We start from the raw sequence: 23,735 nt of genomic DNA, 5'->3' as shown, positions 1-23,735 counted from the left end.
TACCCCCATATGTCTGACAAACCCTGCCGAAGAAGGTCCTTGTCGGCCCGACTCCGACGTACGACAGCAACTTGGGCGGCAGTGGTCTTCACTGCTGTCAAGTGCTCTCGTCCCATCACTTTCCATCCCCGGCCCGTGAATTCCCGTTGTCTTTGTATTAGAGGCTGTCCATGGGTCGAAGTGGGCGTGTTGGGGAAAGATCGGGCTCGTGACGGTTTGCCGGGGGAGGAACACGAATTCGTTCGAGCTGAGAGAAGAATGGGTCGTTAGCCAATATTCTCATGCAGACTGACGCATCAAGCTCTTACCTGGTCCTACGTGGTAGGGCTCATAAAGTTGTAGTGTTCCGGGAAACTACCATCTATGGCCTCAAGCTGGGCTAAGTGATGACGGGAGATCCTCTGGATGTACTCCCGAACGGCCTCGCTGGCCCCTCGGCGGCGTGGTCCGGGGTTGGACTGAGTAGGTAAACGCTTGGTAGAAACCAAAGCCATGTCAAGTCGCCCAAAGAGCGGTACGTGAAGTGGACCCCGTTACCGAGCTAGTCAACGACTTGTCCCCACAACCCTCAGCATCCCTATTCCTGCTCGTCTCAGCCGTCGCCGTGTGCGACAGGGCAGGGCTTAGCTGCGCCTCCCCGTCATCCAACCGCCTCCGCGCCAGCCGCCTAGACGCCCCCGATCCCCCCATGTCAGGAGGGATATGCATAAAGGATATGTTGGGGTCCTGCTCAACCAGAGGGATCCCGAACTTGTTGAGCAGGTTCTCGATGGGCTTCTTGAGCGAGGGGCTGCAGGCGGCCAGGATGGAGACGAACTGTTCGGTGATGGTCCAGGTGGCGATCGAGACGGCCGTTGCCCAGGGGTCCTGCGCCGTGGTCCATCCGGCAATGACGACGACTTTCATGATAGAGGCGAAGGTGGCGAACAGGCCGACGCCGGTGAGGCCGCAGATCAGGATGCGCTCGCGCAACGGGCGGTGCAGGTTCCAGAAGATGAACATGGGCGTGACAGACAACAGAAGGTCGGTTACGATATTTAGCGCCGACATGAGGTTGGAGACGACGAGGTCAGTCTCGTTGCTGGGGCACCGCCTGTCTTTGACAGTCATGTCCCAGGAGGCGTGGAAGGGCTGGCATTTGGCGAAGTTGTAGATGGTATTGGCGGTTCCAAAAGTGAGCTGGACAACCAGCAAAGCATACAACATGCCCTTGTACGACCGTTTCAGTGGAAGCCGGAGGAGGGTGAGGATGATGGATGTCTTGATTAGTGTCATGGCAATCGACCATACTGGTATGGCGAAGTAGGCTAGCTTGACGGCAAGCATAGTTTGTTCGAGGGAGATCAGTTGCGGCTTGACATATTGCTCCTCCTCAAGCAAGGCCCAGTCGGTGATGGCGAATAACTGGTGGATAATGTCAGCGTCAAGGAAGGTGGAAGGGAGGCTGTGCTGGGAGCGGTGAGCATTACCAGGCCAGCAACGATGAAGCCGTCGTCCACGCCGAACCGCCATACCGGCCAAATTCTGATGTACATGCGGGCGAAGAAGGGAATGAGGCACAAGACAAGCAGAGGGATGGTGGTCCCGATGTGGACCCGGGACAGGAGCGCGATGCGCTCATTGATGGGAAACATCGGAGACGGGCCGGGTGGGGGCCCAGGTGGTGGCTCCATGGTGGAAAGGTGGAAGCGAAGTTATCGGCGGGTTGTCCACTGCCCTTCCGGTGGTGACCGAAGCGGAGTCGAAGGATTCACGTCAACATGAAACCAAAATAGGAGAACAGGCGGGGAAACACAAACAAACAGGAAATGGGAAGCAGTGGAACAGAGGGAACTTGGAAGAGGGAGAAATGTGCAACTCGACGCGGGTGCTTCCGAGGATTTCCACCTTCACGGTTCAGCCCATCATCTCCCACGCGGACACCCGGCAACTGGTATGCCAATGAACTGGGGAATGTCTCATGGTGTTTTCCGTTTCAAGGCAAGCTCCGTGATTTGCACGGACGGTTCCACGAAAATCTCAGGGGCCTACCGCCTTGGCGCAGTCACCCCCCGGCACTGACAAGCGAACAATGCTCGCCTCGCTCTCCTTATTCGACGGTCCGAGGTTAGCGCCCCGGGGAGCTGCTCGGCATTGACACCCGGGGCTGCTATTCCCGGTCCTTTCCCTGGCCATGCAGCCAGCCCGAGACATTGACAGACAGAAGGCCTCGGCTCTGTGAAGTCAGAAAAAGACAACTCTGGAAACCATGAGTGAATGAGCAAAGCTGGCTTTGCTATCGAAAATGGGAAGATACCTCTATAAATGTACAAGAGTCCTAACTTGGACGGCTTGAGAGAAGCCGACCAAGGGAGTGGCAGTTGGGAGAAGTCCTAGAGTCATCAGCAGCTTCTTTGTGGCAACTCATTTCCTGAAGGAAACACGACGCTGTGGCCGTGAGTCAGCGAAACTCAGTATCCGTAGAACTTCCCCATCCAACCCTTGTCCCCTCGAATATAAAAGCTGGATTTGGTGATGTTATACGCTTCTACTGTTTTACAACTTAGCTCTACGCCCTGCCACCACCATGTATTTTCGAAGCGCCCACGTTGAGACTGACATCTCGGAACTCCGTCGGTTTATCCGCGAGAACCCGTTAGGGATCCTGATCACGACATTGCCCTCGCCCAACTACCCAACACTACAATGCACCCACATTCCATGGGTGCTTGACGTGCTCGACGAAGACAGCAACACGGAGCTCGGGACGCTACGGGGCCATCTAGCGAAGCAGAACCCTCACTGCAAGGCCATGCAGGAGGCCGTCGAGCGTGAGTCAAACACGTCTACGAATGGCACACTCCAACAGGAGGTGCTAGTGGTCTTTACCGGGCCCGTCCAGTTTTATGTCACGACCAAATTCTACACCGAAACCAAGCCAACAACCGGCAAGGTAGCGCCGACATGGAACTACTCTGCCGTACAGGTTTACGGGCGGGCGACCATCTTCTTCGACACCAAGGCCGACTCGACGGCCGCATTCCTGAACAAGCAGCTTGTCGACTTGTCCGAGCATACCGAGCGCAACATCATGGGGTATACCGGCGTCGACGGTCGCCCGGCACCGTGGGAGGTTACGGACGCTCCCAGCTCTTTTATCAACATTCTCAAAAAGGCCATCACCGGCGTCGAGATCACCATCGACCGGCTTGAAGGAAAGCACAAGATGAGCCAGGAGTTGAGCGCGGGGGACCGCGAGGGTGTTATTCAGGGGTTCGAGGCCCTCGGGACAGGCGACGGCCGCCGAATGGCTGAGGTTGTACGGGAGAAAAGCGCGACGAAAGACGCTTAGTGAGTGGGGGAGAAGCGTCTTACTCAAAAGGATCAAGAAGGGGGGGATTGCGGGAATTCGCCCCAAGTGTTCCAAATTGTAATCTGTCTACTGGCCTTTCCCCTTTCGATATCCCCAGATCCAGTGCGAGCTCGGGTTCCTCGACAGATGCTGCATGGAGTGCCAATCCGCACTATGACTGCCAGCTGCAAATTTTGCCTCGATTGCCTCTACTGCCAGCTTCGCATAGCGCCTTGCTTCCTCTTCCATCCCGAATGCGGCAAAGTTCAGGGCCGCTTGCGTGTAGGCTCTGTCCATATAAATATCAAGCCGCTCTCGCGTATGCAAGTCGATCAGCTCCAGGCCAGTCTCGGGCATCACCAGCGTCTTTCGGTAATTGTCCAGGTCCGCTTCTAGACCTGTGATTGCTCGCAACCGAGCATCAGACTTGGCAGCCTCTTTGCCGCTCATGCTACAATGCGCACAAGAGCAGTTAAAGCCCCAATGTCTGAGCTCCGAAAGCCTCTGGGCCCTCGTCGAGAGCAAGCCAATATAGCTGTCGCTCAGCTCCTCGCCCACATCGATGTCCCGAACCGATGATACGGTCATTATCGCGCCATCGATGGTGTAACTGAGACTACAACCAGTGACCAACGGTGGTTAGTTCTCAGAGGCGGCGCTATAAACCATGTAGTGACTATCGTTGCCAGTTGGAACGTACCTCGGCCTACAATCGTGGTTCAGCATGGCCACTTCCGGATAACATGCTATGTAATCGTCACCGCCATCACCACCAGTCTCCTCCCCGCTTGCCCTTAGACGAAAACAGTTTTTGTCAATTTTGTCGCCCAGACCACGGCCCACCATTCCCAAGAGCTGCCCACGTGTTTGGAGGCCGAGCTTCTCCAACACGGTGGTGTAGATTTGGTCTCGCAGATGCAGATCTGTCCGGGCTTGAACTGCCACCTGAACCAAAAGTGAAGGCCGCCGGACCATGACCCTCACCCCCCTTTTGATGGGGCGGGTGGCAATGAGTCCAATGCCCTTGCCGGCTACCTCGGCCACGCTGAACAAGTCTTCTTCTCCATCAGCGCTGGGCATCGAGGCCATTTGCCGTGCCTGCGAAAACTCGGCCATGATTGTTTTAGCCCGATACCCATTTGTGACGAGTGCACTGCCGCCATCAGCTGTCCAGTAGACGCAAAAGCCTGCCAGACAATGCTCAGGGCCTTCCCATTTTGTATGTTGCCCCGATCGCCGAGGCCCGTGAAAACTGTTGGCGGTCGCATTGAGGTGGCGTCCGTCGCAAACAGCTTGTTCAAAGATAGACAGCGAGGGCTTGGACTGACAGATGTCATACAAACCCTCACCGGCCCCACAGGACACCACAATCTGGATGAGGGTCAGGGCACCGAAGACGGCAACAGTGCCAAGCATTGCAGATGGGTTGGTTGTGATCTTTCTGAGAGCCTGCTTGGATAAGTGATAGAAGTGAAGCAAGTGGGGATGAGAAATTCGGTACGGCCACCGACTTCTTGAAGGTACCTAATTTCTGGACTTGAAGGAAGAGAAGTGATACAGACACCGAGATCCACCGCATTACCGCCCTGTCTTAGAGTAGCCTCCCACGGCACATTGCCTGAGTTCGAACAACGTGTCCAGGGGGTGTCAAGTTCCGCGAGACGGGGGTAACGCTACCAACAAAAGGCCCTAAATTATCCCTACTTCCGACACATTGGTCCCTTTATCCAGAAGGTCTGTGGTGGTGGTACCTCTACATTATGTACAAGATACGGTGCTTTAGGTGGCTAGGTAGGACAGTACCCGTATCCCCTTGTACTAACCGAGGTAGGTAGGTAGCCAAGGTACTTAGGGTGCTGATATCGAGGTATCTAGGGCGTTGAACAAGGGTACCTGGTACCTTAGGTATACGGAAAAAACAGAAACTTCCCCTACTTCTGCACGGTGGATATGAAGCCCGGGATGATCCCCGAGCCTGCTTGAGATGACGACTCTGTCTGTCGCTACGAGTGGAGGTGTGAGAAAGTGGGCAAACGGGCCCGGCTTAGCCGGGCCGGCTGGAGATAGGCGGTCAGCCCCATCCGCCTGCAGATGAGTCCCTCCATACACAACAACGGACATCCCATCATTGACAAAGGGAGGTACTGTACTCGCAAGTACCTGTACTTACCTAAGGTACCCCCAGCTCAGAGGAAGCAATTGGGAATGACGCGATCACCTCCGTCCATGCAGCCACAACAACAAGCGGGAAGAGGCCAGCCACGCAAATGGAAAATCTCCGCATCTGTTGAATTGGAGGGTCAAAGCGATGGGCCGATGGCGGGAACTCCCCGATGAGGCTCCTTGCACTCCCCAACCCACACTCTCCAGGACCAATATAAGGTACCTGCCAGATATCGCAAATGTAGGGAATCATATAGCGGAGGTTCCAGCCCTGCACCGGTTTTGGGATGCTAGGTAGGTAGCTAACAAGTGTTTGTAAATGAGAGACCAGAGATCGGAATATGCCAATGCATTCAGATTTGAGGAATGCTTAAACAGGTCATATACTACCTAACGAGCGGTACGGCTAGGTCAGACAATCTGACTAGTCGCTTCAATAACTTCCAAGCCAAAACTCATAACATTGTGCTGTGTTCCTGATGGATGGAGGGAATGACAGACGTGGAACACAGGAGCTAGGAGAAGCCCGTCCATGCAATGGCCGTGATTATACCCCCAGGTCGGGACAGTTTTGTCCTTTCAGGCCTTGTCGCCCGCAGCACGCTTGTCCGGAATAGCAATATCCTGCTTCCATGCCTCGTCGCCGGCAGCACGCTTGTCCGGAACGACAACGTTCTCCTTCCAGGCCTCGCTCTCAGGAATGACAACATTCTCCTTCCAGGCCTCGTCAATCGCACCACGCTTGTTGGGAATGACAACGTTCTCCTTCCAGGCCTCGCTCTCGGGAATCACAACATTCTCCTTCCAAGCCTCATCGCCCGCGGCGCGTTTGTTGGGAATGACAACATTTTCCTTCCAGGCTTCGCTCTCAGGAATGACAACATTCTCCTTCCAGGCCTCATCGCCCGCAGCACGCTTGTCCGGAATAGCAATATCCTGCTTCCATGCCTCGTCGCCGGCAACACGCTTGTTGGGAATGACAACGTTCTCCTTCCAGGCTTCGCTGTCAGGAATGATAACATTCTCCCTCCAGGCCTCATCGCCCGCGGCGCGTTTGGTGGGAATGATCACATCCTCCTTCCAGGCCTCAGCACCAGAAACCCTTCCTGTTGAGAAGTTTCAGCTAACTCACATTCACAAGTTCAAAATGCGAGACCTTACCGGTGTGAGGTGGCAGGGCGACAGCCCCAATGGCCAGCATGGCCATCGTGACAGTGATGCTGATGGTCTTCATTTTGAGTGAGGTTTTGGGTGTGGAAGATAACAAGGAAGAACACGTCTGATTTTGGGAGCTAAGTGTAGCCGATTCACTGAGATGATGAACGAAAAGGGGAGTTGTGCGGTCGCTGGGGATTGACAAAAGACTGTCCGAAGTACTGGATGGCTTAGCCTTTTATGCTCACGGCGCACCCATGAACTTGATTTCATTGCGTGCTCACTTTGCTCTTATCACCGCCTCCCCATATTTTTCCAACTTGCCCCCCATCGCCTCTGCCGCACAGATCTGCGCCTTCATATGCCGCTCAAAATGCAGCTGCCTCTTTCAGTTGTTCTGCGCACCATCCCATCCCTCTCGATGCAGGCGGCTGTACCGGAGAAGGCCGGAATGGGGGACTGTGGTAGGATCAGTTGGACGCGAGTGTGCTCCTGGGCGTGTCGTTACCTACGGATAAAGTGCCCGCGGATCGTCTGGCTGCATGTGTGCTGTAAGACGGGTCGTGAGCTGTGCGTTGGCCCTATACAGGAGGCAGTTCGTCGGTCTCAGGCGAGGCAGGACTTGTGGGTTAGATTGGTGGGCCAAGGGACTCGGTTTAGGAAAGCTCATTGGTTACGTATGAGGGCAATGGGACGGGAAATATGCTCCTCTGGCATATTGCCAACCTGAATATCTCTTGAATCAAATCACCTTGAGAAAGAACGATGTACAAATCAGTGTGGGGATCGCACCAGGAGTTGCTCTTGCGTCGTACATCATTGGCAATGATACGAGGTTGAGCATTTGGTCACCGCACCACATTGTCCAAAGCATGGTTGCGGCGGCATTGAATAGATTGTTTATGCCCGGCAACATAGGAGAAGATGCCATATATGGAAGGTACCTACTGATGAAAAGGATGCAAACGAGGGTGATCAATGCCCGCCAATGCAGGTTGTCCCCATGGACGGCCATCCGCTTGGAGCGTGGTGGAAGTGATGTCGTATCCAAACCGCGGGATGGCAAGAAGTAAGTACATGGCCATGACATAGGCAGCGCAAAAACATCACACCGGATATGATTTGTAATGGCAACATAGTAGGGAAGGCAACACCAGGAACATGTGCACCAATACTATCAAGCCATTGGAACCAACGGCATGCGCAGATGGCATCATTTTCACATCAATACGGAACATATGCAATGCGAGCCTGCGCAGCCCATCCTTGTCCGCAGGCCAACGCTCCACGAGATGCTAATGGGGGCCAAATTCAATGGTTACACAGGCCTTTGGTACATCATAGATGTTCTGGCGATGTTGAGCAATCCGCGGCAGCTACAAAGCTGCGACGGCTGGAGCTGATGGTGGTGGGTGGTTACAATGATCTACCGATGCTCCCTGCCGCTTTCTGGCCCGGCCTATGACGAATGACACCCATCAGGAATAATGCAGTCACATTCCGGGGCTTACCTGGCCCCCAACAGCGAAGCCTGAGTCGGGCCGCGGCCAACCTCTCGTGTTAACGTTCCGTTAGACCACTGGGTGTAGGGAAAACAGGCATTCCCACACTGCGTCTCAGCATGCCGAAGCCACCAGGAACTCTGGCACGCCGCGAGTGGGATACCCGAGGCACTTCACAAGTAATAATGTAGTCTTGAAGCCAAGGGGACAGATTCATGGGACAAAATGGTCAAGCCAACGACAATGGGCGGCATATTTTCTGTATGCCGTGTTTTCTAGCGAAGCTTCCACCCTCAAACCATGCGCCGCGGCTGCCACATTGCTTCTCCTTACTACCTAATTAGACATCCTTGCTGGAGTTCATTGTGACCGGGACCTCAATGAGAAAGAAGTGGTCAGGGACTGGGTTCCGAATCAAGCGAGTGCAATGCTTGACGTGGTGCAGGCTGTCAAAACGCTCCTCCATCACTATGTTCGTAGTGCGCATCCGAACGTACTTTTGCCAATAAAACAGACAATGGACAATGTGCCAGTCGCGAGAAGCCCAAAATGAGCCACCAGTCTCACCCAAGGCGGCTACCTGCTCCAAATCCAGCGCGACTTTGCCCTCCTTGTCAGCAAAATATTCCCAGGAACCTTCCGGTCCTGGTCCGGCATTGTCAAACTCGGCCGTCAGCTCCCCGTCCCGACAATATGGTGGAAGCCAAGCCGTGGAGAGGGTATCGTAGATGCAGCCTCTCGACCGCGCCTCCCGGATTGTGCTGCCGCAGTCACATAGGTTGAGTCCAGGTGGAAGTGTTGCGGGGCGATACACGTCGATTTTGTAGCTGATTTGGTCCAAGTGTGGCGGCGGTGAGAACGGCGAAACATGTGGTGTCTCTTCAGATGACTGCATCTTATGGAGCACCTTGGAAGCTTCAAGGCCTAACGAAATCAGGCCCCAGACGGCAAAGACGCGCGTGAAGAGTTTGAAAATCGTAAACATATATCGCATTGCCCATGGGAAAGGACGATCGCTTGCGGCAACTTTCAGCTCGTAACCCTGGAACCCGCCGAGAAGCGGTGCGTCGGACGAGGAGGATGCCATGGCGTTCACTGTTGTAATCTTGTGGTTAGACCCAACACCGTACACAATAAGGGACAGAGAGTAAAAAGGTTCAAAATGGAGCACACCTGGCGCTGTCAAAATACGAAGTAACGGATTTTCGCTCAAAAGAAATGCAAGGAGGAGGAACAAAACAAGGCTGGAGGGGGAGGAACAAGACAAGCGGGCTGGGGGTATGACGCCTCCACAGAATTTCTAAGGTAAGGTAGGTATCAAATAGCCCCCAAATTCTACTACCTTCCCAAGGGGCAAATTCTGGCTAATTTGGAGGACTCCCTTGACGCTGCGGCGCCCTTGGTGTGTCTAGGGCCCGGGCAGATCAAGAGTTACTAGCCTGGGGATACACCCCCTGGTCGCTGTGTTACCCTTCATGCAACCGACCTGCATCTGCGCCTGACAGCATGATGTGATAGAGGCAGCTTCAGCGAGGACCGGCATATGCAAATGCTGATCTACGTTGGCACGAAAACGCATAGGATTGGATAATTCTTGCTATTTCTAATCACGCTCACTTAATGGAGCAAGCAAGGTGCCTTGCGTTGAGCTCAATGATGTGACAAGTTGAGGATCTGCACCAGACAGGAGGTCTGTTTCTCAAGGCGGGATCGAAACTTTTCCATCCCCCCGCCTGTCCGCTCTTCAAAGTGGTCCTCCCTTCTCTGCTTTCCCGTACACTCTCCTTCATCTTGCAATATTTCTCATCATCTCTCACGCTTGGCGACCATGGCATCAAAGGAGAGTGCAACCACTGATGCGCCCGACGCAGAAATCACGGGGAGAACATCTCTATCTTCTGTTGGCCTAGATGGATGTGGCACCCGTGAAAGCCAGAGCTTCCTCAGGCCATCCGAAGAGCGCCGGCAGTCTCGTCAGTGGCAAACGCCACATCAATTGTCCAACCGTTTCGCCTTTCATTTCATCCTCCTCGTTGCTAACCTTGTGCTCTTCGGATTTGCTGTATATGTCAATAGCCGGTCGCCTAACAAAGGGTCCCTTGGCTCTCACTCTGTTGCTTGTACGATCTCATCCGTATACCTAACATCACTTGTGATTTGACTCGATTGAGGGAGAACGCCGTTAACCTTTGTTTCACTAGCTATATTCCGAGATGCGATCCAGTTTGAGGACCGTTACTTCAATGTGCGGTCGATCTACACCTCGAATGGTTCTGTGAACACAAGAAAGTCCGACGTCGCTTTCTCAGGGCCGCCTCGTCTTGAGCTGGAGGAGGCCTGGGCTAAGATCCTAGCGTGTGAGTTCATCTTTTCGGCACTTGATGCGTCACTTTAGGTACCTACTTATCATTGCACGCAGACCAAAATTTCCGGGTGCAGGAGCATGAGCTCGGCGAGTACAAAGGTCAAAAGAGCCTTATCCAGCTCAGCGACGGCAGCGGGTTCTATATGACGGTTGCCGTGCAACATGCACTCCACTGCGTCCAGAGGCTTCATCATCATCTCTACAAAGACCACTATTATTCCGGCTTCTCCGACAACGATACCTTTGCGTTGAAACAGCATACTGAACACTGCTTGGACTGGCTTCGACAGTACGTTCAATGCAACGCCGACACTACACTGATACCCATCCGATGGGCGTCAAGGTGAGCCTTCAACTCGGTTATTACGTCATTCCCTCTTCCATGTCCTGTGCTTAGGTTGCCCTTTGCTAACTTCTGAGCCATAGCTTTCCCGGACCTGTCTCTAAAGACTGGGGACACCACCGCTGTGTCGCCTGGGAGCCAGTTGTGGAAGTCCTGGCATCTCGTGCTTTTGATCCCTTTCAGCCTGGCCTACTTGTTCATCCGTACTTTGGTTAGTAAAGCCGTTTAATGCTTTCGTCGCAGCACCGCCCTCGGTTTACTGTCCACTGACTGAGACTTTGGGGCATCAGGGGATCCTTACGCAGGTCCTTCCGGTGCGCAAACCGGAGCTGCCATTTCTCAGCACGGAGATGGTTTAATTGGCGGCGACCATGGACCTGACTTCTAGGATCATAAGCACGCAACTAGGGTCGTGGTTTGCGATTTAGAGAGGGGGTTGGGCCGGGACAACACGCCGGTGAGGCCTGCCGATACCGACGGATGAGACTCTCGAGACAAACAAGTAGTCTGGGCAATATACTGGATATCTCCTAGCAATTATCATCATGTAATGAAATCATGAATGGCTGAATGCCAAGCAGGAATCGTCCAGAAAGGCTGTGGTCTGCTCTCTGCTGTACTTTTCTGGGTGCCCGGTCAGTGTCACACCACATGATACCAGGCATCTTTCCCCAGGACTTGATCGAGAACGTTCGTCAGAAACAGTTGGCTCGAGTTGGCAGGCTCAGGAGTTAGGTACCCAGCCACGGGTATGCATGGGTCGTTAATCCTTTTTTGGGTGTATGTACCTTGGGTAAAATATCCCCCACGCGCCGCCTTATATTGCCATCCAACCATCAGCCTTCCAGCCGCCCTCCGCGGTCACCCACCATGTCAGACGGCCCCGCCTGGAAGCAGCCCCCGGACCATGGAAATCAAACGGCCTACATATGTGCATCGCGTCTTACGGTCTTGCAGCTAACGACCCGTCCCGGAGTTAAGGCGATGGTGCCGAGTCCAGCGTGTAACTGGTGCCTACGGAATTCGCAGTAAAGCAGGCCAGCTTTTCTCTCCGGCTCGAAACACTGACAGTGACAGTCTCTTTTGATCGCCGGGAAAAAAAAGAAGGCGGGATTGAAACACGTACCGCCAGCCACCAAAACACCAACTATAACCCGCGACGTGCTTCCCGCATCTGACTGCGCCTCCTCTCTAGGTAGAGTTGTATTCTTGATTTCTCCTCTCTGCCCGCAGAACAAGAAGGCTGCCTAGATCATGGATGCCTCATGTCGGTACTGGGTACCTACCACCCGGAGAATTTGGCGTGGGGCCGGGCAGCTAACTCCACTCTGACTCTGCAGGCTACGACGGCATGGTCTAGTATGACAAGAGCAAGCTGGAGGTCCTAGGAACGGCGGAGGCGGCTCAACAGTCCGGGAGGGGGCCCAGGGCGTGCCGGGCTTGGAGCTTACGACAAACACACCCTCTATGATGATTTCCGGATGCGACAGCCGACGTTGTAGCAGCCGCGCCGCACGCACAGCAGGTGATATACATGCAGCAATCGATTAAGCCCAACATTGTTGATGAGATATGAGCCATTCAGGCACCTGCCCGATCGAGAGAGACGCATAACAAGGCGGCCTCGTCAACCAAGAGCTTTTGGGGGCCAAATGGCGTGCGAACGGGCAACTTGACTCGCATCGGGATTCGGGAATGACGGGCGGCCGCTTATCAATTGCTTTTGATTGATTCCGGCAGAGCCCACTGCCCAACCGGCTCGTATCCTGTTGGATCTCCAGGAAGTTGCCTTCAACGGGTCATGCGAAATTGGGCAACCATAGGTCGAGATGTCGAGAGAGATGACGAGCTGTTAACTGCAGATCGAGGCGCGTTAAAGCGCTGGTCGTCTATTGGCTACGTGCCGAAGGAAGTGGCAACGCGGAATTTGAGCCGGACCAGTGACGCCGCACGCGGGCCGTGGAACTTGGCGGTCTTGGAAATGCTTGAATTATCCTCATGCCACCCCCACGTACCTACCCGAGCTGCCTAAGTGGTACCTTACCCGCCGCCACCCCACCTGCCCCTCTTTTCTTTTGGAATCACGGACAACACAACAAATTCGGACCCCCCTCTGGTACGTAAATGTACCCGTGGACCTAGCCACACGGATGCTACTTCGTACTGTGTAAGCGCTTCTCCGCAAGCATGAAGCACCTCCATATGTGGTTGTAGTCACCCAAGGCGGTTGGGAGTCTGGGACTTCCAAAATAGGTACAATCCGACCGATGACCCCCGTCTTCGAAACACTGAAACTGGAACTCTCAAGCTCCCGTCTCGCGGCCTCGCCACTTGTTCGTATCGATTCTTTCACTCAGATTGCATCACATTGCCATGGCTCAGGCTCAGGTTGACTCGCTCATGTCGCCCCAAGAGGTGGCAACATGTCTTCTCGACCAGCGCAACCCGGCTCACAACATTGCTGCCCTGGAGCATCGCCAGCGGCTCATCAGGACCTGGGGGATCCCCCTGGGTTCCAAGATCCTTGAGATTGGCCCTGGCCAAGGCGATTTTACCGTTGCTCTGGCCGATGCTGTAGGGCCAGCGGGGCGTATTGTTGCCATTGACAATGCCCCTCCAGGCTATGGTAAGTTGGATAGCTGATGGACAAAGCTGCTCCGTCTCTGCCGCGCCGACGCTCATACAGAAGTGGCTCCGTTGCTGATACTCATGTGCTACCTATCCAGGCACTCCGCCGGTGGAAGAGGCACAAGCCTTCATACTTGCCTCACGGCTAGGCCCAAGAATCGAATTCGTCCGCGGCGACCCCATCGAATATCTCTCTTCGCGCACGGAAACCACAGCACCAACCAGCCCGAAGAAGTTCGACTTCATTGTCTTTTGCCACTGCATCTGGTATTTCTCCAAACCAGACTACCTGGCCCAGCTACTGCGTGTTGCCCGCCCCTGGGTGAGCACCGCGCTGGTGGCCGAGTGGAGCCTCTCCACGTCGCTCCCGGAGGCCTTCCCTCACGTCCTCTCTGCCCTTCTCAACAATACCCTCGAGAGCGTACAGAGCGACAGCTCGCTGCGTAACATTAGAACGGCGAAGACTCCGCCCCAGATCATTCGTGCTGCCGAGGGTGCTGGGTGGGCGTTGAGAATGGAGCAGGTTATCCCTCCAGCGCCTGGGCAGCTGGATGGGCGCAGGGAGGCCTGGATGGTGATGGGGTCGGAGTATTTCAAGTCCGAGCTGGAGGCGGTACAGGTGGATGAGGGTGTCAGGCAAATGTTGTATGCTATGCGGGATGCTGTCGCCGCTAGCGTGGCACGGCTCGACAGGGGCGTCGACGCGGTGAGGGCTATGGATGTTTGGCTCGCGCGATTTGAACTGAGTGAATAGTAGGAGAGGCGTCCATGCCATGAGTACATCATCAATGCTAGCGCTTCAATTTCTGACCATGTTGATGCACTGCGGCAGAACAGAGCGAGATCATTTGCAATTCTTCGGGTTTCGCTAGCGTAGCCCAATAAATAACCAAGCACGTGCTAAGGCATAGCTCCGTCATTTCTTAGGAGAGATCAGGGCTTTCCGGACGGATATCGTCTTCAATAGCCGTCGCTCCAGCTTCCGCGGCGTCGGCAGGCACGGTGATTACCGAGATAATCACAAGTACGAGCATGAAGCATGCTGCTGCGATGAGGAATGGCATCCCAACCCATGCCTCCGAGTCTCCTAAGCTCATACCCCAACGGAAGGCTGCCGCAAACAGAGGCTCACCGGCTATTACGCCGATGTATGTCAAGACAGAAATAACAGTGTAAAGCGTCCCGAGATGTCTTTGATCCACCATGCCAGTGACTAAACTTCGCGTTGGGACCGCAAAAGCGTACCCACAGGAGTAGACGACCTGCCCGAGGACTAGGAGCATCCAGGAGCGGGCCCTGGCGACCGTTGCAGAGCCGATGACGAGGAAAACGCCACTGAGCTGCGCGATGCGTTTATCCTTGATAGTTTCGTGTACGCCCGGTCGTCGCATCAAGAAGGTGGACAAGGCCGGTATGAGGACTGTGAGGACCATAAAGTTGACACCAGAGCCTATCGAGCTAATGAAAGCGGCCTATTATGGTTGTTCATTAGCCTTTTTCATTTTGAATCATCATACCTGCACCCGGAAACTCACCTCTCCGACGGTCCATCCCAAGCGTTTGGCAGCATACTGCAGTATCAACAGTGCGTCTGCTTGCTCTCCTAGGTGAAAGAAGAGAAAGCACAAAAGACAAAGGACGAGTTTGGCGTTTTTTGCCATCCACCGAAACGGCAACATGGACGCTCTGAGACGCTCCCGTACATCGTCATGGATGGCTTTCCTGGCGCCGTGAGCTCTCGCCTCGATGACGACTCCGGCTTCCCCACTAGGTGCTCGTTTCGAAGAGAGCGGTGATAAGGTCTCGGGAACACAACACAGCGCGACAATGAAGCCAGTCGCCATGAAGGCCTGTCCAATCGCCATGGGTATCCAGGGACTTGTCGATATTAGGACACCGCCAACGGGCACAAAAACGAAACGGGACAATAAAGTTGCCGCCTGGACTTGTGCAAATGCGTTGGTTCTGAATCTGTGTCAGTCATGAGGGCCAATTTGTCCAGTGGTGATTTACATGCCTTTGCTCAGCCGGGCAGATGTCAGCGACAAGAACAAACGAAACGGATGAGAAGGTCGCGGCGCCCCCGCCGATCAGCTGCCACAATCCGCCAAACCACACAGCTCGCACCGGGAGGGAGTCGGAGAACCAATCTAGTTTAGGAAGGTTAGAATTTGGAGGTCCAAAAGTCGAAGCTAAACGCAGAGGAATAAGGGTTACATAGAGATAGGGGCAACTCACAGACGACTCGGATCCAGACATCGTTCAGGAAGCAGCCCACGATGGCGAGCAAAAAGATCTTCTTGCGCCCGATACGGTCAGCAAGCGTGCCGTAGGGAACGGCTAGAATCATGCCTAGAGTAAAATGAATGGGTGATCCATTGCCAGTCAGCAAAGATATGTGGATTCGTACACGTCGCGTAGCCCCTACCAGGGAGAGCCTCAAAGACATCCTTCCATGCATTTATATGCGCAACTTCGCTTTGGACGGGTTCTATTTTGCACTCGCCAGAGTCTCCACGATGCGCCGGCAACCATGGCGGAGTGCTGCTGGCATAATATTTCGCACACACAATATCCTGAAGAATCGCGGTCTGGGGGGCGAGGGTAATATGGCTTCCCATGTTGAGGATAAGCAGCGCGGCCGCGGTGGACAGGATGGTGCGCAAAGCGCTGGGGCGGCCAGTTTTGTTGTCATTCTTGGTGACTGTGATTTGAGAAACGGTGAGATCACTGAGATGGGGGCCCAGAAGCCTGGTTTCTTCGTCTGCTTGATTGTCATCCATTGTGTTTGAAGCGCCTCGCTCGTGGGAAACCGGAGACCGGGGGGAGGCTGGGATATGAAGTGTGAATATAAAGCCAAAAAAAAGCCAAAACATGTGTTACAGGTGTCGACGGCAGATTTACGCGGCCTGGGACTGCGCGTGGTCAGTGGTCCGCAAACAGAGCTGGATTCTGCTACTGTTCTGCCGCCCGCTGGTTCCTATTGGGTGGCGTACGAGGCGGGCTGGTTGTTTCTTGTGTGGCACCTTCCGAATCTAGGAAACAACAGGGAGAAATCTGGACCAACATGCCAACATTGCCCACCCGGATTCCTGGGATCCCCCGATACCTGGTAAAGCGGGGTTTAACGACAGTGGTTAACCACCCTGCTCCGAAAAGCCTCCCAACGACTCCAGACCTTCCTAACTCAAGTGCCCGCTGCTCAACATCACGAGCCAAACTTAGGTCGAACTATTGCTGATGTTCTTGCGAGCACCACCCAACCGCCAACGACAAGTGCTGCAGCATCACAGGCGGCTGCAACGGACCGCAACCGACTGCAAGCGACTGTAGTCCGACGAGTTTGGGGGGGATGGCAACTTCTCCCTTACTGGGCAGCTGCCCACTCGATGCGGACGACCAGTTCGGCCCCCGAGTAAACGCCATTTGCCGCGCTTTTGACTTCACGCTACAGTTTGAAGATGGCTTTTTTATCGCTCTCCCCGCTGCCGTCTTTCTTCTTTTTGTGCTGCCGCGGCTCCTAGTGCTGTGGAAGACGCCAACCAAGATGGCTTCTCGTCGGCTACTAGCGTGCAAGTTGGTAACGGATCCCAATCTTTCAAGATTACATGAACAAGTGTCGCCCCTTTCAGTCAACCTCGCTAATATTTCCGTAGGTTTTGCTTAGCTTCCTGTTCGGTTTACACCTTCTCTTCCTCCTCCTTGGGCCTCGCACAAAGCTCTCCCTCGCCGCGGCATGCCTAAGCACAGCGGCAATCCTGGCAGCCATCGTCCTGTCCTTTATTGAAGATCGACGCTCCGTCCGACCCTCGGATTTGTTGGTTCTTTACTTTTCCGCATCTACCATTCTCTCCATACCACGACTACGCTCGCTTTGGCTCATCACCCTTCCCTCCGCTGCAGCCGGCAGGGTGATATGGACCATCATCTTCATCGTCACCGTGGTCGCCGTTTTTATCGAGTCTCTGGGAAAGACAATGTTTCTCCGGCCGGCCTTTCAACACAATGTCACAAAAGAGCAAGCTGCTGGTTTCTGGAGTCGAAGCTTCTTCGTCTGGTTACTCCCGTTCTTCCAAATCGGGTACTTTCAAGTACTCAGTCTCGGAGATGTCCCAAAAATCGACAATGATCTTGCCGAGGAAGCCGCCTGGACACGCTTGAATGCATGCTGGCTTCGTACTGCAGGCCGCCACCGCCTAATTCGCGCCGCCTTCGCCGCGAACGTGTTGCCTTTCTGTTCTGCGGTTCTTCCACGCCTTGCTCTGTCTGCGTTCGTCCTTTGTCAACCATTTCTCATCGGGACCGCCGTCTCCAGCCTCGCAACTCCAGCTCAGAAGGGTCAAGAGGAGTATGGTCACGCTCTGGTTGGCGCTTTCGTCTTTACGTACCTTGGCATCGCCGTAAGTCGCCTTCCTCGGTACGATAATGGTCGCTGTGGCTGATTGAGTCAACGCAGGTTTCACGAGCCATATATTGGCGCCAGACCAACCGCATGATAACAAGGATACGTTCAGGTCTCATCGCCATGGTATATCGGCACACCACTGCCCTACGGGCCGTGGACGTTCAGGACTCGGCGGCAATTACCTTGATGGGTACGGATGTGGAGCGCATTGTACAAGCATTGAGATTCATCCATGAAGTCTGGGCATCGATTCCTGAAATAGCCGTCGCCATCTGGCTTCTGGCTCGTCAAATGTCCTATGCTGCGTTTATGCCACTCGTCGTTGCCTTAGGTCAGTCCGAAGAGTCGTTCTTGCAAATCTCGGTCAACCCCGCTAATACCATTTTCAGCATCTGTAGCTGGGGCATCATTCGTCGGGGCGCGGTCTGGCCCTGCCCAAAAGGCGTGGAACGAGCGCGTTGAGAAGAGAATCGCAGTTACGACCAAGATGATCAGCAGCATGAAAGTTGTCAAGATGTTGGGCTGGTCAGATGTGCTGGGTGACATCGTTCGTGGCTTGAGGGAAGTTGAAATACGCACCTCGGAGAGGTTCCGTTATCTCCGAATCTGGCAGATTCTGTTTGGTAAGCCACGGTACACGTACGTAGCAGTCCTTTCTCAAGCTGATAATATCTTCAGGAAATGCGCCTACCACGCTTGCCCCCCTCGCAACCTTTGGCGTATATGCCATCATTGCGACTGTCAAAGGAGACGAGAGCCTGTTATCAGCGCAGGCCTTCACCTCGCTTGCTCTCATCAGCCTCGTCACAAGCCCCCTGATCACCTTCTGCCAAGCCTTGCCATCTTGTATTCAGGCTGCGGCATGCTTTTCGCGTATCGAATCATACTGTTCCCGGCAGGCGTTGTCTCCACGCATGGAACCCTCTGGGGCAGCCACTGAAAGCAGCATTCCGCTAAGAGAACGACCGTCCACACGCTTCGCCTCGGGAAGACCAGGTGATGTTGTGGCCTCGTTTTTGTCAGCCGATATATCTTGGTTGGCAGATGCTACCGAACCTGTGCTGCGCAACCTCAATCTGAACGTCAAGTCCGGATTCACAGCCATTGTCGGCCCGGTCGGTTCGGGAAAATCCACACTGCTCGAGACTTTGATAGGAGAAACCATCATCACCCGAGGACGTGTCGAGTCCAACATATCCAAGGTTGCCTTTTGCTCGCAGCTTCCCTGGATTACTGACGATACCATTAGACATATTATTGTCGGCACCGCCAACCCCGAGTTTGACCCCAAGTGGTATGAGTTCTCTGTTGCGTCATGTGGACTCCAACAAGATCTGGCGGGGCTACCTGCTGGTGATCAGACCGTCGCAGGGAGCAATGGTCTGGCCTTGAGTGGAGGACAGCGGCAAAGAGTGGTTTGTTACACCAACATTCTTCAGGAGGATGTCATATGTTGTTAAGACTAACGTCCCGGTAAAGGCACTTGCTCGCGCTGTTTACGCACGGCTTCCCGTCATCATTCTAGACGACGTGACAAGCGGTCTCGATCCCACAATGGTCAACTTCATTCTCACCCAGCTCTTCGGTCCCCAAGGCCACTTTCGCAAATCCGGTACCTCTGTTATACTTGCCACACACAATAGTAAGTGGGGACTACTTTGGCAAGCCAGGCCTGCGGCTAAGTGAATATAGGGAGCGTTCTTCCGTATATGGATGAGATCATTGTCATGGACAACGGCGTGGTGGTCAATTCGGGCTCGTACAGCGAAATCCGATTGACAATGCCCGAGCTGGCAGGGTCTGAAGATGTCACGGATGAAAGCAGCAACAGGGACTCGGCGGGACAGGACGGTATCCAGAATAAATCGACTGCGAGTGCACCAACCGTCACCCAACAAACACCAGCAGCGAACCCACAAGAGCTGGATCTGCAGCGGCGCCAAGGAAGTTGGTCTGTTTACGCGTATTACTGCCGGAGTGCTGGAACCATGCTCACGGTCTTTTGGGTTGTTTTCACCCTCGCCGGGGCTGTGTCCTCAAATTACATGAGTATAATCTCTACACCCCAGGAACATATTGCCGCATGAACCACTAACTTTATGATTAGCAATCTGGATTGAAAGATGGTCGGACGCAAATAGCACCGCCCCTAACCAGCAACTCGGCTTGTATCTCGGCATCTACGCGATGTTGAGCGGGATAGCTACGCTTTGCACGGCAGGCGAATGCTGGTTTGTGAAACCATGGTAGCATCCGAGGACGTTGACTCAACTGACGATTATTTGAAAGGATATTCATTATCAGCATCATCACGAAAACTGCACTACACCTGCACCTTGAGCTCTTGCATGCCGTTCTAGCGTACGTTGAAAACATTTAGCTTTCCCAGAACCGTGCTAACGACGATTTTGCTCAGAGCGCCCTTCGCATTCTTCCAAAGCACCGACACCGGTTCCATCGCAAACAGGTATTGCACTACCCTGTCCGTTAGCTCATGGCTGGTTTCCCGTCTCTGACAGACATCATGTACATAGGTTCAGTCAAGACATGGACCTCATCGACATGACGCTCCCCTCGAATGCCATTCAGTTTACATCAGGTAAGTACATTCTTGATTCGGTCTGGTAGTGTCACTCCATGTCGTCCCGCTTATTGAAACGTTGATGTGTAGCTGCATCGTACTGCCTCGCGCAGCTGGTCATCCTCTGCGTTCTTGGTAAATACCTGGCAGCCGTGGTTCCTATCCTGGCCGCAGTCCTCTTCGTTGTCCAAAAGATCTATCTTCGCTCCTCTCGGCAACTCCGCCTGCTCGACATCGAGGCCAAAGCGCCCCTGTATCAGATTTTTATTGAGACGATTCGAGGCATTCCAACCATCCGGTCGTTTCACTGCCAAAACCTTTTTCACAGCAAGCACCAGGCGATACTCAACGACGCTCAGAAGCCCTTCTACATGCTGATGTGCATCCAGCAGTGGCTCGCCCTGGTGTTGGACTTGATTGTGGGCGCTATCGCGGTCACGATTGTTGTCATTGCAACGTCATTATCCAACAGCATAAGTGCCGGTGCCATCGGCGTGGGCCTTGTCCTGATATTACAATTCAATGAGATGCTTACGCAAACGCTCCAATCCTGGACAAGACTGGAAACATCGATCGGAGCTGTCGCGCGGGTCCAGAAGTTCGTTGCAGAGACGCCTTCCGAACCTACTGGGACGGCGGTCCTGCCCGCTGGCTGGCCTGCGCGAGGGGCGATTAGTTTCGGCAAGGTCGTTGCCGGCTACCCGTATGCAATACATTGCCTTGCCACATGGTGTAGCCGTAGGGCGCTGACATGTCTTCCAGATCCAACGACAAGCTTATTCTGTCCGACATCAACCTGCACGTCGCTCCCGGCGAGAAGCTCGTGGTTTGCGGAGCCTCGGGCAGCGGGAAGACGTCGCTCATCATGACTCTGTTGCGCATGACGAACCTGCACCAGGGCGCGATAACAATCGACGACATGGACATTTCGCAGCTGGCCGGGAGCGACGTCTGTGCCAAGATTAACGTTGTTCCTCAAGAAGCGTTTTTCCTGCCTGGAACCATCCGGTTCAACCTCGACCCCCAGGGGCGTGCGGCCGACAACGCTATTGAGGCTGCCATTCGCAGGGTTGGGCTCTGGGGGCGGATTGAGAGGGCGGGAGCGGGATTGGGCATGGAACTGGTGGCGTCCGAGTGGTCCCAGGGTGAGATGCAGCTCTTGTGTCTGGCGCGGGCGCTGCTTGTACCCAGCAAGATCCTGATCCTGGACGAGGCAACAAGCAGGTATGTACAAAGTCACCTCGGGCAACCGTATGCTGGTGGAGAGGAAGCTGACAATATGTGTTTGTACAGTGTCGACTCAAAAACGGAGGCGATTATGCAGGAGGTGATCGACAGCGAGTGGCGCCAGCACACAGTCATCTCGGTGCTCCATCGGTTCGCGCACATCAATCGGTTTGACCGGGTAGCGGTTCTACGCTCCGGTCAGCTCGTCGAATGTGACACGCCGCAAGCGCTGTTGAGTCGCCAGTCTGAGTTCTTGGAGCTGTACCGGGCGTACAACAGCGGATTCTAGCGAGATATAGCCTGCTCTGGAAATACAGGACCCCCTCCGTAATCTTTGTCTCATTTCCATGGCACATTTTTACAGTCTCTTTTATTTAACATCTAACCCGAAGTCGACGGTGCAATAGTATAGCACCCAATCCACTTCCCTGCCAGAGCTGGTCAAGGCCATGGTGGCCGAGAATACCGCACTGAAGGACGAGAACACCAAACCCCAGGCCGAGGACATCAAGCTCAGGGACGAGAATGCCAAACTCAGGGGGGCATGGCGGGGCTCGACGCCAAGATCGAGGAGTTGGACAAGCAACTGAAGAAACGATGTCGGGCCGAGAGCTCGGAGGACAGCAAGTGGCAACGAGCGCCCACGGAAGCAAACCGGCAACTTGCCAGGAGAGCTCAAGGAAAGAGGAGATATCTGATTGTGTAACAACTGGTACTCAAATACGAAAACACCAAGACCGACCTAATTTTATCCAACCGACGCCTAGCATGCCATGCACCAAACCTTCCCAACTCTACTTACAAATGAAGCAGACCACCACGCTTCGCCATGTATACTAGCCCCATAGTGCCTGCGGCGACGACCCATCGCCCATATATCCTCTTGAAATTTGACCAGTGCTGCATCCTCCACTCCCTCTCCATATTCTTAAACGCCACCGCCTCATTCAGGCGCGGGAACGGCTCGTCAGGCACCGGCTTACCCAAGAACTCACACAGCGGCCCCCACCCATCCGCCAGCCGAAACTCCAGGATCTTCTCCTTCGGCACCATCTTCCTCACCATCTCATAATGCTGCACATAGCGCTGCCTCGCATTCGCCTTAGCCTCCTCGCCCGTCCGCGCCCCATAATACCCCTGAAGCAGCTTCTTACTCGCCGGCCCCGCGCAGGACCCAATCATTGGCTCGACGACCTCGATAAAAAACGTCGGCACCGCCCCAAAGAACATATCCAGCGCGGCCGCCGTGCTGCGGTACCACGACTCCATCTCGCGCTCGACGAGCACGACCTTGGCCTCCGGGTAGGCGTCGATCAGCTGCGCGGCGAACAGCGGCGCCAGGTCGGTGACGGCCTCGCAGGGCCCGAAGGCCGCGTCCCAGTCGGCGCGCGTGAAGGGTTTTCCCGTGTAGGTGGGGAGCGTGGGGAAGGTGGCGTCGGCGGCGCGGGAGAAGACGGCGAAGTCGGACGGGTAGGTGAAGATGGCGTCGATGCCGTGGTGCACGTCTTGCAGGCCGAGGATGCGGTAGGCCGCGGCCATGGAGGCGGTGCCGGTTTTGGGCATGCCCAGGGAGAGGACTTGCATGGGCCGGAGGGGGCGGGACTCGCTGACGGGTGGCATGGTGAGGGTTGATGTGGGAGTTATGTCAGCGCCCTTTTTTTCAGTTGGATGATGGATCTAGGGCGGGAGGAGATGAGTCGGGAGAGTTTGAGCCGGTGGGAGGTCAAAGGTGATCTACACTACGATGTGTCCACCGATGCGGGAATTATGCCCTTATGTACTCGGAGCACTGGAAGCTACGGCTGCGTCGATGTGAGCTGAAGGCATGGGGCGGAATCGGGGTACTCCCCCCCGAAATGCCATCTAACTGGGGTCCCAATGAGGCAAATCCCACTGCCCGGAGGATCGGGCTCGCTGATTCACGCAGGGGACCGGTGTCAAATCGGTCCCATGGACCAGGTTCGGAGAGCCTGGGGAGCTCGCTGCCTTGCATCCTGGGATCACGCTGTCAGAGCACAGACAGATGCCGCCTGGT

The 23,735-nt window shown here is 54.6% G+C and overlaps 10 protein-coding genes across 10 annotated transcripts; 4 read left to right on the top strand and 6 right to left on the bottom strand.

Moving 5' to 3' along the window:
- Positions 1–191: 191 nt before the first annotated feature.
- F5144DRAFT_124620 (uncharacterized protein) lies at positions 192–1,973 on the bottom strand. The gene is made up of 3 exons (XM_066782236.1): positions 1,470–1,973; positions 309–1,404; positions 192–247 (listed from the first exon to the last, which is right to left on the bottom strand). The coding sequence occupies exons 1-2, from the start codon at positions 1,671–1,673 to the stop codon at positions 496–498; spliced, it is 1,113 nt and encodes a 370-aa protein (XP_066646726.1). The 5' UTR covers positions 1,674–1,973; the 3' UTR covers positions 192–247; positions 309–495.
- Positions 1,974–2,239: 266 nt separating this feature from the next.
- F5144DRAFT_562746 (transcriptional regulator PAI 2-type) lies at positions 2,240–3,530 on the top strand. Its single transcript, XM_066788342.1, has one exon. The coding sequence runs from the start codon at positions 2,567–2,569 to the stop codon at positions 3,329–3,331; it is 765 nt and encodes a 254-aa protein (XP_066646725.1). The 5' UTR covers positions 2,240–2,566; the 3' UTR covers positions 3,332–3,530.
- Positions 3,419–4,447, bottom strand: F5144DRAFT_484561 (uncharacterized protein; the record flags this gene model as incomplete). The annotated part of the gene is made up of 2 exons (XM_066785450.1): positions 3,419–3,947; positions 4,032–4,447. The coding sequence occupies 2 exons, from the start codon at positions 4,445–4,447 to the stop codon at positions 3,419–3,421; spliced, it is 945 nt and encodes a 314-aa protein (XP_066646724.1).
- A 1,620-nt stretch (positions 4,448–6,067) lies between these two features.
- F5144DRAFT_641945 (uncharacterized protein) lies at positions 6,068–6,701 on the bottom strand (the record flags this gene model as incomplete). The annotated part of the gene is made up of 2 exons (XM_066792785.1): positions 6,068–6,600; positions 6,623–6,701. The coding sequence occupies 2 exons, from the start codon at positions 6,699–6,701 to the stop codon at positions 6,074–6,076; spliced, it is 606 nt and encodes a 201-aa protein (XP_066646723.1). The 3' UTR covers positions 6,068–6,073.
- Positions 6,702–8,421: 1,720 nt separating this feature from the next.
- On the bottom strand, positions 8,422–9,572 carry F5144DRAFT_506199 (uncharacterized protein). Its single transcript, XM_066786464.1, has 2 exons — positions 9,325–9,572; positions 8,422–9,246 (listed from the first exon to the last, which is right to left on the bottom strand). Exon 2 carries the CDS (start codon positions 9,236–9,238, stop codon positions 8,492–8,494), a length of 747 nt encoding a protein of 248 aa, XP_066646722.1. The 5' UTR covers positions 9,239–9,246; positions 9,325–9,572; the 3' UTR covers positions 8,422–8,491.
- Positions 9,573–9,979: 407 nt separating this feature from the next.
- On the top strand, positions 9,980–11,387 carry F5144DRAFT_527393 (uncharacterized protein; the record flags this gene model as incomplete). Its single annotated transcript, XM_066786853.1, has 5 exons — positions 9,980–10,271; positions 10,353–10,508; positions 10,571–10,859; positions 10,943–11,070; positions 11,150–11,387. 5 exons carry the CDS (start codon positions 9,980–9,982, stop codon positions 11,245–11,247), a joined length of 963 nt encoding a protein of 320 aa, XP_066646721.1. The 3' UTR covers positions 11,248–11,387.
- Positions 11,388–12,913: 1,526 nt separating this feature from the next.
- F5144DRAFT_618771 (S-adenosyl-L-methionine-dependent methyltransferase) lies at positions 12,914–14,320 on the top strand. The gene is made up of 3 exons (XM_066791937.1): positions 12,914–13,112; positions 13,168–13,485; positions 13,586–14,320. Exons 2-3 carry the CDS (start codon positions 13,233–13,235, stop codon positions 14,239–14,241), a joined length of 909 nt encoding a protein of 302 aa, XP_066646720.1. The 5' UTR covers positions 12,914–13,112; positions 13,168–13,232; the 3' UTR covers positions 14,242–14,320.
- On the bottom strand, positions 14,321–16,464 carry F5144DRAFT_562737 (major facilitator superfamily domain-containing protein). The gene is made up of 5 exons (XM_066788341.1): positions 15,916–16,464; positions 15,726–15,839; positions 15,505–15,637; positions 15,023–15,452; positions 14,321–14,959 (listed from the first exon to the last, which is right to left on the bottom strand). Exons 1-5 carry the CDS (start codon positions 16,361–16,363, stop codon positions 14,411–14,413), a joined length of 1,674 nt encoding a protein of 557 aa, XP_066646719.1. The 5' UTR covers positions 16,364–16,464; the 3' UTR covers positions 14,321–14,410.
- Positions 16,465–18,012: 1,548 nt separating this feature from the next.
- On the top strand, positions 18,013–21,989 carry F5144DRAFT_590513 (P-loop containing nucleoside triphosphate hydrolase protein; the record flags this gene model as incomplete). Its single annotated transcript, XM_066790162.1, has 10 exons — positions 18,013–18,223; positions 18,282–18,515; positions 18,571–19,245; positions 19,418–19,534; positions 19,585–19,767; positions 19,815–19,839; positions 20,412–20,491; positions 20,564–21,176; positions 21,236–21,697; positions 21,767–21,989. The coding sequence occupies 10 exons, from the start codon at positions 18,013–18,015 to the stop codon at positions 21,987–21,989; spliced, it is 2,823 nt and encodes a 940-aa protein (XP_066646718.1).
- A 463-nt stretch (positions 21,990–22,452) lies between these two features.
- F5144DRAFT_124404 (P-loop containing nucleoside triphosphate hydrolase protein) lies at positions 22,453–23,449 on the bottom strand. Its single transcript, XM_066782235.1, has one exon. The coding sequence runs from the start codon at positions 23,318–23,320 to the stop codon at positions 22,499–22,501; it is 822 nt and encodes a 273-aa protein (XP_066646717.1). The 5' UTR covers positions 23,321–23,449; the 3' UTR covers positions 22,453–22,498.
- Positions 23,450–23,735: the final 286 nt, after the last annotated feature.

This window comes from Chaetomium tenue (genome assembly GCF_020726465.1).
Source record: "Chaetomium tenue strain MPI-SDFR-AT-0079 chromosome Unknown F5144scaffold_2, whole genome shotgun sequence".
Taxonomy (NCBI): Eukaryota; Fungi; Ascomycota; class Sordariomycetes; order Sordariales; family Chaetomiaceae; genus Chaetomium; species Chaetomium tenue.
Note: the sequence above shows the minus strand (reverse complement) of the source record. Positions and strands in the feature narration are given on the sequence as shown.

Bases quoted from the DNA above. Each gene is read 5' to 3' on its own strand.
- F5144DRAFT_562737 (XM_066788341.1), bottom strand. From the start codon at position 16,363: ATGTTTTGGCTTTTTTTTGGCTTTATATTCACACTTCATATCCCAGCC. The intron at 15,453-15,504 runs GCATGTAAATCA...ACACAGATTCAG, and splicing joins ATCTGCCCGGCTGAGCAAAG to AACCAACGCATTTGCACAAG. The intron at 14,960-15,022 runs GTGAGTTTCCGG...CAACCATAATAG, and splicing joins TGGGATGGACCGTCGGAGAG to GCCGCTTTCATTAGCTCGAT.
- F5144DRAFT_618771 (XM_066791937.1), top strand. From the start codon at position 13,233: ATGGCTCAGGCTCAGGTTGACTCGCTCATGTCGCCCCAAGAGGTGGCA. The intron at 13,486-13,585 runs GTAAGTTGGATA...CTACCTATCCAG, and splicing joins CAATGCCCCTCCAGGCTATG to GCACTCCGCCGGTGGAAGAG.
- F5144DRAFT_562746 (XM_066788342.1), top strand. From the start codon at position 2,567: ATGTATTTTCGAAGCGCCCACGTTGAGACTGACATCTCGGAACTCCGT.
- F5144DRAFT_124404 (XM_066782235.1), bottom strand. From the start codon at position 23,320: ATGCCACCCGTCAGCGAGTCCCGCCCCCTCCGGCCCATGCAAGTCCTC.
- F5144DRAFT_506199 (XM_066786464.1), bottom strand. From the start codon at position 9,238: ATGGCATCCTCCTCGTCCGACGCACCGCTTCTCGGCGGGTTCCAGGGT.
- F5144DRAFT_124620 (XM_066782236.1), bottom strand. From the start codon at position 1,673: ATGGAGCCACCACCTGGGCCCCCACCCGGCCCGTCTCCGATGTTTCCC. The intron at 1,405-1,469 runs GTAATGCTCACC...ATTATCCACCAG, and splicing joins GCTTCATCGTTGCTGGCCTG to TTATTCGCCATCACCGACTG.